This window comes from Ovis canadensis, chromosome 18 (genome assembly GCF_042477335.2).
Source record: "Ovis canadensis isolate MfBH-ARS-UI-01 breed Bighorn chromosome 18, ARS-UI_OviCan_v2, whole genome shotgun sequence".
Lineage (NCBI taxonomy): Eukaryota > Metazoa > Chordata > Mammalia > Artiodactyla > Bovidae > Ovis > Ovis canadensis.
In genome coordinates this window covers 68,475,711-68,491,921 of record NC_091262.1, presented here as the reverse complement: position 1 = coordinate 68,491,921, position 16,211 = coordinate 68,475,711, and the positions used below count along the sequence as shown (strand labels likewise).

The 16,211-nt window shown below is 39.2% G+C and overlaps 3 protein-coding genes across 8 annotated transcripts in view; 1 reads left to right on the top strand and 2 right to left on the bottom strand.

Moving 5' to 3' along the window:
* The window catches only part of FANCM (FA complementation group M), a 60,975-nt gene extending 59,264 nt beyond the window's left edge, over window positions 1-1,711 (bottom strand). For all 4 annotated transcript variants that reach the window (XR_011250169.1, XM_069558802.1, XM_069558803.1 and 1 more), the window contains exons 1-2: window positions 974-1,711; window positions 220-392 (exon numbers count right to left, since the gene is read on the bottom strand). Coding sequence is in view for 3 of the 4 variants with exons in the window: in XM_069558802.1 (XP_069414903.1) it covers window positions 220-392; window positions 974-1,499 (699 nt within the window). In the remaining variant the exon portion in view is untranslated. The remainder of the gene's footprint in view (window positions 1-219; window positions 393-973) is intronic.
* A 929-nt stretch (window positions 1,712-2,640) lies between these two features.
* On the top strand, window positions 2,641-14,121 carry FKBP3 (FKBP prolyl isomerase 3). The gene is made up of 7 exons (XM_069558797.1): window positions 2,641-3,252; window positions 5,507-5,608; window positions 6,423-6,530; window positions 9,347-9,482; window positions 9,996-10,063; window positions 11,786-11,883; window positions 13,088-14,121. Exons 1-7 carry the CDS (start codon window positions 2,827-2,829, stop codon window positions 13,140-13,142), a joined length of 993 nt encoding a protein of 330 aa, XP_069414898.1. The 5' UTR covers window positions 2,641-2,826; the 3' UTR covers window positions 13,143-14,121.
* The window catches only part of PRPF39 (pre-mRNA processing factor 39), a 35,038-nt gene continuing 32,572 nt past the window's right edge, over window positions 13,746-16,211 (bottom strand). For all 3 annotated transcript variants that reach the window (XM_069558793.1, XM_069558795.1, XM_069558794.1), the window contains 3 exons: window positions 15,126-15,200; window positions 14,770-14,890; window positions 13,746-14,484 (listed from right to left, as the gene is read on the bottom strand). In XM_069558793.1, the coding sequence (XP_069414894.1) occupies window positions 14,428-14,484; window positions 14,770-14,890; window positions 15,126-15,200 (253 nt within the window). In that variant the 3' untranslated portion in view covers window positions 13,746-14,427. The remainder of the gene's footprint in view (window positions 14,485-14,769; window positions 14,891-15,125; window positions 15,201-16,211) is intronic.

Genomic DNA, 16,211 nt, shown 5'->3' with positions numbered 1-16,211 from the left:
TTCTTAAAGATAACAACAACAACAAAAAAGAAACCAGCAGAGACACTGATTTCAATGGATGAAGGAAGCTATTTCTATCACCTTCTATTTCTGTTGAGATAATAGGTATAAAGCTTTTCATAATAGTAATGCCATCAGTAACTTCCATCATTAAAAATTATTCCCCAAAATGCTCTACAACAATATTTTACACTATAAAATACTTTTAAATAAGATTACCTGGCAATAAGCATAATTTCCAAGGGCTTTATGAGCTTCATCGATAACTAGACACTTTATTTCAGCAGCTGGGCAAGCTCCTCTAGAAAGATCATTTACCATGACTTGAGGTGTAAGGAAAAGAACCCTCTTACTGCCCCAGATTTCCTTCCTGGTGAAAGCTTGAGTAGATCCTGTAAAAAAAAAAAAGTGACATGGCACAGCACATTCTAAACTTCAGACTTACCTATAACATATAAACAGCCTAGCCTATTTTCAGAATGCATTCCTGCATTGGTGATCTGCTTCCAAGGTGCTAGTTTGACAAATATGAGAAAGCAACATTTTAAAGCTTTGTTGTGGTCCGGATGTCAATGCCCGCTTTTACGGAAAATCACAACTAGACTGCCTTTAGAGAATCCTTGTAAAATGACATAATACTTGAAGAGAAGAAAATTCTTCACCTGGGAAATCCTTCTGAACAAGAAAGGCAAGAAACCCCACTTCCACTTACCAATGGGGTATACACACATAACCACTTCAAAATGCTTTGACAAGTTACATAAATTCTCTGAAGACTGAATAGAGCAACTCTATTAGAGCTGGACTTGCTACAAGGAGATGATGTTTCAAGAGAGAAGAAGTAAAATACGCATACTGTGATCTGGGGTCTATTCCACATGGGTCTGGAATTCCTTTGGCGCTAGTTTCATCAGAATACGTCCTTTCCCCTGGGTGCTCTTAATTTCAAGTTAGTCCAGTGTTTCTAAGATACCTGTCATTTCGGCCATGTGGGACTGCGGGATACCCATCACCCGGTAGCAAGCCTCGATCTGCTGTGTCACCAGGGGTTTCGTGGGGGCCATGAAAACCACCTTGCCAGAAGGGAACCAGCGGTAGAAATTGTACATGACCACAGCGGCAATAAAGGTCTTTCCCAACCCGGTGGGCAGACAGACCAGCGTGTTGCAGAACAGGGCGGTCCTGGCGATGTGCAGCTGGTAGTCTCGCACTGGGCAATTAGTAGGGTAAATCCACAGGGCGCCCGCTGAAGTGCAGAACCCGCCATTCTCTAGACTCAGCTGCTTCTCTGCTTCGTACACCGCGACCAGCAGCACATCATCGTCTGACTCGGGCTCAGCCTCGGCCGCCCCTGCCGCCTCTGCCACTGCAGGAAAACGCGCCCTGGAGATGCCTGTGCTCTGAGGCCGCTCAGTTCCAGAGTTGCAACTCGGAGCCCCAGTGGACCGAGAAACATTTGAGCCCCACGTCTGGAAAAGCGTTCTTTGCCGTCCGCTCATCAGGCCGACGACCACAGAAGGCTCCCCTCAGACGCCAGCAGCTGCTGCAGCTCAACAGCCTCCGTTCCAAGCCCCATCGGTTACCTGAGCGTAAAAAACATAGAGGAACCAGGGGGCGGGACTGAGGCCAGTTTATCCTGTTCTAAGCGCACCACTGAGTTTGCGTGGGGAATATGATTGGCGGTCTTCCCGGAAACCCCGCGGTCCTCTAGGAGACGCATGCGCATTACCGTGGAGTTACTCTAAATTTTGTCCCCTTGTCAATTTTTTTACCGACTCTAAATTTGGGTTCCATTTTCAATAAGTGATTATATGTCCTGGCGTCATGGGTCGAGTGATATTGCTTAAAATGATGTAGTAAATAAGGGAGTTGGTGATGGACAGGGAAGCCTGGCTTGCTGCAGTCCATGGTGTCGCAAAGAGTCGGACACGACTGAGCGGCAGAACTGAATTGAAATAACCTTGAGGTCCCGAAACAATGCATACCCATTTTTTTTTTTAAACTTAACGTTACTGAGCATCTAACGTGCCTTATTCCTTGTTGTTGGCTGTGTTTTAAAATCGGTAGATGAGGTGAAAAACAAACGTGTTTAGATAAAATTACTTAACACCTCATTTCTTTATCCAGACTGAGAAAACAAAATGCCAGCTCTCTTTTTCAGGAGTAGCAACCTCCTATCTTAATGTTTTTATTGTTTAAAGGGAAGTGAATGATATGGTCCTGATATTCGTTGGAAAATTCCACAGGAAAAAAAATGTCCTGATGCTCCATCATTACCTCTTCATAAACGATATAGAGCAGTAAAATCAGCGTCTGGGTGATATTTTTCTACTCTAGCGATAGCATTCTACCTCCGACTTGGATACAATTCCGGATTTCTCCACTCTAAACCTGGCGACTTTGCGTAATCTCTGTAGATTTGTTTCCTTGTGCACTGAGGAAAAGTACGCACACATCATGAGGTTTTCTGGACCACAAATAATGTCACCCCCTCATCACCACCATCAGCAAGCATCATCTTGTGTGTAGCTACTCTACTCTATTTTATTTGGTCAAGTGTCTGGACTTGCTTTTAGACAAACTGTTTATCGTGTGTTTGTATTTGGGAAGGGAAAGGGAACAAGTTGCTATTGTAGTTTCATTTGTGTGAGGTTTAAAAGGGAAGTGGCAGGATATAGGTTGTTCTGATGGACAAGGACTGAGCCAATTCAGGTGTGAATTTTTAGGATAGAACTAGGTAAAATGAGATTAGACGACTGAATACTGTTGTTTTCTTCAAACAGATTATCGACTTTATATGCACAGCAGCTTGTCGGTAATATACAAATGTGGGTAATGGGCGGTAAACAATCGCTACCACCGGCGGTCGTCGCCTCACAAGGGTCCCAACTAAGAACAGATGATATCTCGCGCTTTTCTGCGGAGTCAGTCTTCTTGGCCACCTCAGCGGGTTTTACCCCGGACTCAACAAAGAAGCCCGCAGAGCACAGCCTTGACGTCGCTCAAACACTGGCCCCAATCCTGCGGGGTATCGCGGTGGCCCCGCCCCCTCGAGCTCCGAGTGGCACTCACGCCACGCCCCTGGGGCGGGGCGATGCCGCAGCCAGGCGGGCCGGCTCAGTAAAGCGGAGGCAGCGGGGGAAGATGGCGGCCGCCGTTCCGCAGCGGGCCTGGACCGTGGAGCAGCTGCGCAGCGAGCAGCTGCCCAAGAAGGACATTATCAAGTTTCTGCAGGATCACGGTTCAGATTCGGTACCGGAGTTGGCGGGGCGGCCGGGCTGGTGCGGCTTAGGGACACTTCACCCCCCCGTAGATGCCCATACATTCCGTATTCCTCCGTGCCCCCGCCCTCGCTCTCAGGCGGCCCGCGGCCTGAAGGCCGGAGCGGCCCCGCGTGCGCTGCCGAGACGCGCTCCCGCCCCTCAGGCCGGCCCTGCTTGGGCGAGTAGAGCAGCTTTATCTTTTGGGGCACGCAGCAATCGGAGATTTAGAACCTTACTGACATCCTTGAGTGAGGGTGGAGGCCGTGAAAGAGAAGGAACCCAGGAGATATTGGGGGTTGAGATGGGAGCCCGAGGACTGGAGGCTTAGTTGAGATCCCTGGAGGGGAGTGTATATTACTAGGGAAAAGATTTCGGATTGCGATTTGTCTTTCTCGTCGATTACCGAACACTAAACACTATTAAGTGTGATTTTTATTTTTTTTTACAACGTATAGTTTGCGGATTAACTTTTAAAATATCGACCCTTCAAATGACCTTTTCACTCTTATGTTTAGTGGAGCTATTTGCGTATTTTGTATACAGTGGTCTTCTATTGTTATAAACTAAGAAATCTATTTGACATTCTTAATACTTTTACGTCCCGCATTTTTCAGTACAGTCTCCATTTTAACCATCCTCTGTAGTCAAAAGTTATTTTTGTCAGACGGCTTTTTTTTCCTTCGGAAATTAATATCATTCATATCTTAAATTAGAACTCGTTTTTCAATGCAGGAGACCTAAGAGACCCGGGTTCTCGATCCCTGGGTCAGGAAGATGCTATGAAGGAGTAAATGGCAATCCACTCCAGTATTCTTGCCTGAAGAATTCCCATGGACAGAGGAGCCTGGCGGGCTACAGTCCATAGGGTCGGAAAGAATCTGAAACGACTGAAGCGATTTAGCACAAATATCTTAAATTGCTGAACGATTGTATAAATTTGTGTGCCCTCAGCATCTCCCACATAGGGAAAATGAAAGCCACAGTCTAAATGTAGTATCCCAACCATTTTTAACTTAATTCCTAAACTTCATTTAGAAAAATTGCTTCTGGGCTCTTTTGAGAAGCTTGTAGTTTATAATTTTGCAGGATTTCGAAGGAGAGGTATTGATCCAGTTATTGTCCCTCTTGTTTCATACTCCTGATTGATAATCCTGACATCCGCAAATACTTTACAACATGTACAGCAAGAACTACATTGTTTGGGGAAACAAGGGTGAAATGAACATGCCTCAGAGATACCACTTTATACTATTGTACCATTTTAGTGGAATTATTTTCTCTTAAGCTAATTCATATTTCCCTGAAATAATAGAGTAGATGAAATACAATTTCAAGATGAAGGTACATGACTTTGATGATTTGATATTTCAGTGTGGTATTTTGGTGTTCATCTGACAACTTAGTCTTATGTTTGAGTTCTTCTGTGTGACTGAGAATGGATTACTACATTTATCTTTACAAGAAGCCTCTGACATAGGATGCTGTTATTGATCTTTCAACGTGATGTAGAAACTGAGCCTTTGAGACAGCTTAATCCCTTGTCTAAGATCAGACAGCTAGGATTTTAACCTAAATGGTCTGATACCACAGCCTATACACTCAAACACTATGTATCCAGAGTTGTGTAACAATGCTTTTGGGTGTGCCAAGATTGGGTTACATATATGTCAAGATAGCTAAACCCAACATGACTGGAGGCTCCCAGGGCAGGGGCCAGGTAACGTCCTGGTGGGAGTAGCTTTGCCCAGTTACCAAAATGTGCTTGCTGTTAAAAGTGTGCTCATATGTAAACAGTATTTTTTTTCTTTTAACCTTCCTTAAATCTTGTTTTTGTTCTGAAGTAGAGTGTAAAATATGATGTTTCGTTTATCACTGGGCTTCCCTGATAGCTCAGATGGTAAAGAATCCACTTGAAATGCAGGAGACATGGGTTTGATCCCTGGGTTGGGGAAGATCCCCTCGAGAAGGGTAATGACAACCCACTCCAGTATTCTTGCCTGGAGAATTCCGTGGATAGAAGAGTCTGGCATGCTACAGTCCATGGGGTTGCAGAGAGTTGGACTTGACAGAGCGAGTGATTAACACATGCACACACAGTATAAAATAAAATGTTTCATTTATCATTAGTATGATTGAAAACATACTTGCTTCATAATTGCTAACATAAAAGTTCATTTTCTAGTTTTACATCCTCTCTTACATAAGGGAAATTATTTTGACTAACCAAAATTTTTTCTTTACAGTTTCTTGCAGAACATAAATTACTAGGTAACATTAAAAATGTGGCCAAGACAGCTAATAAGGACCATTTGGTTACAGCCTATAACCATCTTTTTGAAAGTAAGGTGAGTACTTATCATCATATCACTTTAGATATTTTATTCCCAAAAGAAGTTTTAAATGCATTTACTTGCAGATTATGTTGATGTTTTTCCACTTGCACTTTTTCTTAACTATAATCATAAATGGATTGTCAAATTTAGCATGGCTAATGTGCCATATGGCCGGATGTTTTGATATTTTGAATGAGAACAGAGTTTTTAAAAATAAAGCTTAAATTAAGTCAGCAAATTCTTGAGGATGCTGAAAAGTTATAAATCTAAAATCAGCTGCATTTCATTAATTAATTTAAAGTTAGATCTAGGCTGAGCCTTTGGGCTGCCCTGGTGGCTCAGATGGTAAAGCGTCTGTCTACAATGCTGGAGACCCGGGTTCAGTCCCTGGATTGGGAAGATACCTTGGAGAAGGAAATGGCAATCCACTACAGTACTATTGCCTGGAAAATCCCATGGACAGAGGAGCTTGGTAGGTTACAGTCCATGGGGTTGCAAAGAGTCAGACATGACTGAGCGACTTCACTTCACTTCACTTCTAGGCTGAGCCTTTAAAAAAGCAGATTTCAAGAAATTCTTCCTGATGTATGTTAACTATGAAATGACCACCTTTCACACACACACACACACACACACAAAAGAATTAATTGAATAGTTTTCATATCTGTGAGTCTGAGTTGGTCTTTCTAAAGGGTATGGGTCTCATTTCAGAATTTATTTTGTGAGATAGTTTGAGATACATAGGCTGTTGATTAAAATGCTTTCCGTAAGAGTTTTGTTTTTAACCAGAATGAATCTGATAAACATGAGATCATTTTCCTTACAGCGTTTCAAGGGTACTGAAAGTATAAGTAAAGTGTCTGAGCAGGTGAAAAATGTGAAGCTTAATGAAGATAAACCCAAAGAAACCAAGTCTGAAGAGACTCTGGATGAGGTTTGTATATAATGTATTCTTACTTTATTTCTCAGGTGAATGAGAGAAAGTATTTGCTTTACAGCACTGGTTTCTCATAATAAGATGGGGTTGAATATGGCCACTTTCCGTGAGCCAAACACTGATTTGGAATGTGTTTTCTTCCTTTGGTGTGCTCAGTAAGAAAAAAAACCCTAAGAACCAATGGTTTACAGTTAGTAAGCCTTCCCTGTGAAATACCTCTAACTTTGTATTTTACATTGCCTCTGTGTCTAGCCAGAAGTTCTGAGCTTTCAGAGCTATTTTAAGATCCTATTCTATAGCCAAGTTGGACTGAGTGAAAGAAACTTCCTTTTGATTATTTTTAGCCTTTTTCTACTGTACATGATGTCCTTGGCAATGGAAGTAATTAATTCAAGCCTCACTACGGGATGTGGGTTTATCTGCCTCATCTTTCCCAACCCAGGTTTTACATTTTTGTAACAAGGTTGGAAGAACCAGATAAAACTCTTTCTGCTAATGGACAGCCTTTCTAGAGCTAAGGACAGCTCTTAGGAAAGCTTCAGTAGAGCTAAATTTTGCCACTTTTGATAATATCTTGCTAGTAACTAAGCTCACTCATTCCGAGCAGTGTTAGTATCAGTGACAATAGTAATTTGATAAAACGTTTTATATACTGGGCAAAATTTTTGCAGCTACTAAGGTAAACAGAAGTGTAATAATTACTAGAAGGGTTACAAAAGCAATTGGCAATGTAGATTATCTTCCAGAAAATTAGAGTGAGGGAGGTATGAGGTGGCAGATAATATATCAAGGGATTGAGTTAAAAGTAAAAGTTGTAAGGGTTGGAGACAGTTAGAGAGATCTTGTGAGACTCCTAAACTATATCCTTTTCTTCAAGCCCTCTTTTCATCTCATTTAACTGGTCAGCCTGAGCTCTGTTTCTCATGTACTCTCATTGTCATCCTGGTGCCTGGGGTCCATAACCTCTGGGCCAGTATTGTGCTGGTCCCTGCTGTCTGCTTTCTCTTCATGCTTTGGGACTGCAGAGCAAGCTTTGTGAAGAAATAGAATTATAAAACCTTTTACTGGGCTTTGTATAAATTCTTAAAATCAGCTAAGCATGTTTTCTAGTTTCATTGCCACTCAGCAACTTTTATACTATCCCTTGCTCAATCCCCCATCCATTGCCCACATAAACTTCTTGACATTTTCACACAAATTCTCAACTGTCTTATTCCTTTCTCATTATATCCCCCTTTGTTCTCTTTTACCAAAATATCAACATACACACTAATAATTGTAACTCTTCTCTTCTTCCCAGCTTAAAAGCTCTCTGAATTGGTTTTCTTTTCCTTATGTCTCCCTCAGATCTAAGGCTCTCAAAGATCTCTCTCATATCCTCATCCATTCCTTTCTGATTCTCAGGGACTCCATGGCCTCAGACCTGGAGTGTGGAAAAAGTCAGTAATCTGCCTTCAGTCTCTTTCTTCATCATTCAGCTCCAAATAGCTATTCTACTAATAAGCTTTCTAAAATATTTTGCAAACTTCACCCTGCTCAAGAATCTTCAGTAATTCCATACTGTGTAGAACTGCATTGTCCAGAACAGTCATTAGCCACATGCGGCTGCTGAGCACTTTGTGGCCACTCTGAATTGAAGTGTGCCTTCAGTATAAAATATGAAATTTCAAAGCTTAGTATGATTTTTTAAAAAGAATGTAAAATATTTCAATACTTTAATATTGATTACATGTTGAAATATTAATGTGGTGACTAGACAACTTAAGATTACATTTGTGACTCTCTTATTTCTATTGGATTGCATCTCTGGCCTACAAAACTGTCCAATGTCTGGCCCCTGCCCAGCCCCATATTTACTACTTTCAGTCACGAATGTCTGCTCATTGTCAGTAAACTGTCCATACTTTTATTTCTTGCTTAGTGTATTTCTTCTCTCAATTTCTTCTGTTTGTCAGTTCTGTGTCCCCTTCAAGGCCCAGGTCTTGGGCTCATCACTTTCTCTGAAGTTTTTACCATCCCAGACTTCACTGTTTATGTAAGTCAGAAGTTCCCGTAGCACATGATGTCTATATTTATCTCTACCTTTTATTTATCTTAATGCAAAGAACCTTGTCTAAAAGCTTTTTGTTGTTGTTGTTTAGTTGCTAAGTCATGTCTGACTCTTTGCAACCCCATGCACTGTAGCCCGCCAGGCTCCTGCCCATGGGTTTTCCCAGGCAAGAATACTGGAGCCAGTTACCACTTCCTTCTCCAGGGGATCTTCCTGACCCAGGGATTGAATCCACGCCCCCTGCAGTGGAAGCATGGAGTCTTAAATGCTGGACTGCCAGTGACGTCCCTGTAATGTTTCAGACCTTGGGAATAACTAGTTCACTTTATTGTTTGATGCATAATTAATCTTATCAAAAGAACACTGGTTTCCAGAGAAGCTGGAAGTTTTTTGAAATTACAGATATGCTAGTTATGGGGTAACAGAGAATGAGGTTGGATGGCATCATCGGCTCAATGGACATGAGTTTGAGCAAACTCTGGGAGATAGGAACAGGGAAGCTTGGTGTGCTGCAGTCCATGGGGTCGCAGAGTCGGGCACGACTGTGCAGCTGAACAGTTACTAATATTCTCATCACAGCCTTAAAATGAGATAGTGAAGTTTTTAACTTGAGAGGTCAGTCAGAGGCAAAATAGTTTGTTACCCAATCTGTGAAACTCTGACTGGACTTAGGTCACAGTTGGCCGTGTTAAGTATTCTCTTTGTCCTCCTGCTAAAAAAAGGACATGAGTTAACAACTGTGTTTTGTTTTTTTTGTTTCTAGGGTCCACCAAAATATACAAAATCTGTTCTTAAAAAAGGAGATAAAACCAACTTTCCCAAAAAGGGAGATGTTGTTCACTGCTGGTATACAGGAACACTACAAGACGGGACTGTTTTTGATACTAATATTCAAACGAGTAAGTCTGAAATTCAAATGAGTAAGTCTAAATGTAACCTGATCATTTTGGCTGTAAGGCATGCAAAGCATTTGTGTTGGCAGTACCTTTTTTTTCTGGCTGTCACTTTTTTTCCAGAAGTCTTTTGCATTTGTGACTTATTAATACTAGTAAGAGGTTTTCACTTCACTACATGTTGGCTGCATGTAAATAAAGACCTTTTGGTCATTGCAGAGCAAAAAATAAAGCTTAGTCTAATCTTTATTAATGCCTCAAATTCGGGCATTTGTATTCTAATATAAAAGGCAGAATAGTGTTATTTTAATGGTATAATATAGGTCCTTTCCCTCTCCCTCCTTTAGACCATAATTATTTTTACATCCAAAATTTTCTTGATGAATTATTTGGCTTTTTGAATTTTTATTTTCAGATGCATAGCAAGATAAGTTCTGAAATCAATTTGAAGACTTAAATCACTGTTTTTCAACTGGAACTTAATTTCATCATTAATTATAAGGAAAATCTGTCTTACAGGTTCAAAGAAGAAGAAAAATGCCAAGCCTTTAAGTTTTAAGGTTGGGATAGGCAAAGTTATCAGAGGGGTAAGTAGAACTGGCCATGAGCCAGTATATATTCTGGCCCATGCTGCCTGTGGCATGACATAATGAATTAGGTTTGGGGAAACAATAAAAACAAACTTTGGGGTTTCATATCAAGGGCTTCCCTGGTGGCTCAGCTGGTAAAGAATCCGTCTGCAACGTGGGAGACCTGCGTTCAATCCCTAGGTTGGGAAGATTCCCCTGGAGACAACGTGGGAGACCTGCGTTCAGTCCCTAGGTTGGGAAGATCCCCTGGAGAACGGAACAGCTACCCACTCCAATATTCATGCCTGGATAATTCCACGGACTGGGTAGTCCATGGGATCGCAGAGTCAGACACAACTGAGTGACTTTCACTTCACTGGCATTGCTAACTGATCTGGCACAAATTAAGTTCTCTGGGTTTCATACAGTACAGCCTACCATGCCTAGAGAAGTCCATGGACTGTGTAGTCCATGGGGTCGCAGAGTCGGACGTGACTGAGCGACTTTCACTTCACTGTCACTGCTAACTGAGCTGGCACAAGTTAAGTTCTCTGGGTTTCATACAGTACAGCCTACCCCAAGGTTGTTGAAACATTAAATGGGTATAACTTAAAGCATGTAATATAGTATAAACTCAAATATTATTTCCTTACATGCTTACCCCTTTTTTCTTTCATGAAGTAATTGTCAGAATTACTGACAAGTAAGTTTGGTTTCCTAAACCTGTCTGTATGATTCCTATAAAATGTTACATATCTATTGTACCACTTATACATGATTCAGAAAGGTAAAATACCTGATCCACTGAAGTACTGACAGAAGCTTTAGGAGTCTTTCCTGTAGCCTTCTCACCTCTCACAATTTGCTCAAACACCAAAAAAAAAAAAAATCTTTCTAATATAAGCATGCCTTTACCCACCCTTATGTGTGAGAGGTTAACAGAAGGAAACTGAGAAAAAGGAAAGTTAGGCTTGAGCTATACTGATCATTGCAGTGCACAAAAGGAGATGAAAAAGCAGAGCTGATGATCATCCTTCTCAACTGAATCAGGCTGTCATGTTAGGGCCTGCTTATTGTTCTAAATTCTTTGTATTAAGAACATTAATAACAAAAATGCCTATCTAAGTGCAGTCACGAGAACCCTCAATGTGGTGTTCTGTACTGCGGTTAAGACCTAAAATACTATTCAGTCTTATCCAGAGCCCAAAATAGATTGTACAACATCTTGAAACTAAAGGTTTAGTTGAAAAATCACTATTTACTACCTGATTATACCAAGTTGATAGATCAAGTTGAGCTATTTTTCTATTTCTATGACTAATGTGCTTACTGGTAAGTTTGTTCTATTCAACTAAATTCTTAATTTATGTGACAAATCTGTATCATCTGAGCTTATATAACTGTTACATTTCAACAGAGTATATATAAGTTAATACATTCTATATCCATTATGTTGATTTGTTTTTGGTAATAAGATCCAAATTTGTACAAAATGACATTATGTCATTTTCAAGACTTCAAGTATTTATACTAAAAAACTGTTTAATATGTCCTTAAAATTTTTTTCTCCCATTGAGACAATGAAGGACAAAGATTTAGGGACTCACTCAAGGACATTACCTTAGGACATAATGAAGTCCTGTAACAGAATGCTTTGTATGTAATCTTGCCTTTCTTCTGGTTTTGCATGTATTTTTTTGTGAGGTATCATTAGTTTTAATTTGATGTTCTTGCCTTTAGTGGGATGAAGCACTCTTGACTATGAGTAAAGGAGAAAAGGCTCGACTGGAGATTGAACCAGAATGGGCTTATGGAAAGAAAGGACAGCCTGATGCCAAGTATCCTTTTTCCCTTGGTAATTAAAAGAAAAAACAGTTGAAGATCACTTAAAGGCATGCACGATGCTATCTAGGTTATTAACCTCTAGAAGAGAGAAAATGTCCAGACCAGTTTTCTGATATTTAGATGCTCCTGTGTCAACACACCTCCAATATAGACAGCGTTTTCTGCTGTTACAGGGATTCTAACTTGAGCTAGAATCTTTTTTTTCTCCCTTCCTATTTAAGCTCTTAATTTTCAAGACCTAAACTGAGATTTAAGTGTCTATCTTTGAAAAGCTACTATTAATGTTTGAAAAATTTCAAGGAGTAAGATGCTCAATACAAACAACTGTAGCACACTGTAGGATTCAAATATGACTCATGGTGATTTTATGCTACTGTATAATTTCAGGCAGTTGAATTGGGTTCTCAAAGCTTAGAAATGGAACACATGTTGGGGATTACCAGTTGTGAAATGAAGGAGACCATGGGTCCAACATCATTGTGAACATTAATAAAAGAGAAGAGCCATGATTCCAATCTGTTACAAGCAGAAGAACCCAGTAGCTCAGTGGGAAGGTAGTTTAGTTGTTGGTTCCATTTCCAATGGACTAGTTAGACCAGGTAGAATAAGTTTAGGGGAGGAGGGAATTTGAAGTCCTTTTTAGTCTTATCAGTTATTAATACAGTTAATTGGGAATACAATAGCCTTCTCACCCTGGCCAGCTGCAGCTAGCCAAATCCCATGGCCAGCTGCAGCTCCTACAGTCTCATGTGAAGTATCTCAAGATCAGTCAGATAAAAATCACTCTTCTCCAAACTCAACATCTGAAAATTCACAGCAACTATCAGGTACTGTACCTCATGTGAACTTTAATATAACTTACACACCCAGCTAAACTGAAATCACTTTTTGGGGTTGGATGGGAGGTACTGAGTAGCAGTCTTGATAAAGTAGTGGCTAACCTGGGAGTACCTAGTGACGCAGGAAGATCCTAGTTTAAGCGCAATTTATTTAGTCAACCTATATTGTCAGGTTTTGACCTCCATTCAAAAGTAGTTTTAGGAACCTCTCGGTTTGTATGTACTAGCCCCTGAGTCAACTGTAAAGCCCTCCCTGTGCAGTTAGTTACCAATGTCTAAAATTCTAATTTTAGACAAAGGTTATTGGGAGTGAGGAAAGAGGCAACTTTTATCAAATTTACCTTAACTTCTTCAACAGAATTCCACCAAATGCAAAACTTATTTTTGAAGTGGAATTAGTGGATATTGACTGAAATGGAAGAAACCATCAACAATAAAACATGGCCGTGAAGAAACTCATGTATCTAGTTAGAGCTGGTTACTATTGTTAAGCGAAGAGTCAACTGGAAAATTCAAGTTAGAATATGTTTACTTGATCCCGCAACTTTTAAGAAATGTAATCCATTATAAACCCTTGAACTTTAAAATATTTTACTACAGTTGTGTAAAATATCACTTAAAGAGAACTGATTTGCCTTTTACCTCATGTTGTAAACTAAAAGGCTCAATAAAAATGTATTCAATGTCTTGATTTGTGTGGTATAAATATATTAATGTTCTGATGAGGTTAACCAGTACTAAGAGTTCACCAAACCAAGGAAGTAACAGTAAATCTGTCTGGACAGCCTTGCCAGAGACACTCATCTTAAAATATTTAAATTTTTCTGTATAAGGCAGGCAAAAGCATAGAGATTGAGAAGAAGCAAAAGGCCACAAAATTTAAATTGTCAAGAAGATAATAGCTGAATTCAAGAGACATATACTTCAGAATCATGGTGAATATAAATTTAATAATAAAACCACTAAGCATGGTAAATATAAATTTAAGGGATTCCCCCCCAATAAATCCATAACAATTACTGGATGAGTCTTCAGTTTTATTACAAAAATGAAGATGATCAGTTTGATCAAAATGAAAGCTTGCTCACAAGTTTAACATGAATATTCCAAATACAAAGTCTCCTGAAACAACATCGTTTTGATATGATTTTCTTTTTTTCAAAGGGATGCAAACATTCCATTTCCTCATTTATTATCTCTATTCCAAGACAATATTTTAACAGACATTGTTTCTGCTGTTAGATCCAAATTCACAAGGATAATCAAAACACACAGTATCTTGTCAGCAAAGGTTAAAAATCCATTTTTTTTAGAGGAGGTAAATCCTTAATAACCAGCCCTTATGTGTTTTCAGAATCTTGTCCTACACTGACGTGATTTGCAGTCACTTTTTTTTTCCTACCTTTAAGGCTACAAAACTCTGTTGCAAATGCATTGCAAAAGAATTCTAGAACACTTAATGCAAAAAAATCAAAAAAATAGTTCTCCAATAAAAAGTAAATTTTATAAATGGTAGGAAATAGTATCTGTGGTAAGCTACTAAGTGACATTTTCCCCTATTACTAAACAAATCATGTTACACAGAAACAGGGAAGACAAGTTATCAAATACAACAAGCTTGTACTATGTTTACATCCCTCATTAAAAAAAAATAATTTCATACTTTTCACACATTCCATCTGATATTTGATTTTCTTATCAGGTTGGAGGAGGAGGATAATATTGTCCATAATTCCAAGGAGTCTGATAATTGTACTGAAAAGAAAAAGCAAACGTATCAGCTTCCAAGAGCTATGACAGATCCATATATAAAAATTTAATTAAAGCAGGTTTCTATTTAAAGAAAACAAGCATGTGTTCACTGCTTAAATTCCAAGTCTTAATCATAAAAGACAATGTGTTTACACACGGATCAAAAGTAAAGAGGTTTTTTTTTCCCCTAAAGAAGGAAAAAAAGACTAGACTATCCTAATTTATATATATATAATTTCTAGTGACATCTATTAACCAAAAAAATCAATTATAATTATGTAAACTTACCTGATACCAGGCACTATAATTATACGCGGCTTGATTTGCCTGCAAATCACCATCAATCATCTGTGTAGATGATGAAGTTGTATCTTCTGTGTGTGCTTTCTTTTCCTCTGGTTCTTCTGATCTAAATAAAAGATCAAAATGGAAACTTTCAGAACTCCCATAGATAAATACTTTAACAAATGGACAAATGTCACCTTTGTACAAATCTGAAGTTCTTGGCCACACTGTTTCATATGATTTCAAATCATGAAAAAAGTAAATTACAATATAAGGGTAAAAACTATTTTTAAAGGGATTCCCACTATGAACTGTGTTCTTTTAAGCTTCCTTTCCTGATTCAGCAGGAAGTTACATACCCGTTTTCTGCTTTTCTTTTTAAAGAATCCTGCTCTTTTAGGAGTGTTTGATGTTCATCATAAGCATTCAAAAGCCTGTGAGGGAAGGAGAAACAATCCACTGGAATACACAGAAGCCAAACTTAAAACTTTCAGGTTTTCAAGTTACTTCCACTCAGGGAAACAAAAGCAAGTAGAAATGAGCATCGTTTAGAAGAAACAACAAGCAAGCAGACAAACCTAGCCCTAACTACCTTTTCTGTTTGCTTGCCTTGCACTTTCCTTCTCAGTCCATGTGGTTCAAATGAGGCTTCAGAGATACAGGCCTGGTCAATTACCTTACTAGATGTCTCTGACCAATAACTGGTTAGAGGTGATCATATGACCCAAAACAAGATCAGGAAGTCCCAGGATTTTTGACTGAGATACTGAAAGAGTGCCTGTTCTCTGCACTACAGTGGGCTAGAGCTTGAGGGGATGCTGGTCAAGACCTGTGTGTTTTATTTTTAACACGCGGGAAGGGCCTAAGGAGCTGTATCACACAACAAAGACAGTGACCTTGACACTTTTTTCCTAGTACAACCTTGAATCCTGACAGTTCTATAATTTGTGTACTTCTGAGATCTAATTTAACAATGCTTACTGAAGACACCTGCCACCAGTTAGGATAAAGTATATTTAAACTTTGGCTACATGATAAACTGAATGAGAACTAAAAATTTCAGAATTATCATTGATTAAAGAGATAATTTTTAATTAAAAAATTTAAGGGGCTATGAATTACAGGTTTCAACTGGAACTTAAAACTTCAAAAACAATGTCACTTGAAGCAAAACTGACTTTAAAATCAATGATTTTGTAATTTTCTTTTTCCCTTTTTTGAGCACTGACTGCTAACCCAGACTGGACCACCAGGCAATCACTTTAAAAATATTTTTTAGAAACACAAAGATGGCCTTATTTTTTAAGGTAATCATAAACCTGAACACAGACTTCTCTGAAAGAGAACACAGATATTAAAATTTCTCTGAAAATGACCTTGATATTTACATGCATGTTCAACTTCCCTCAACAGCCTGCATATGTATACATTTAATAGCTATTACC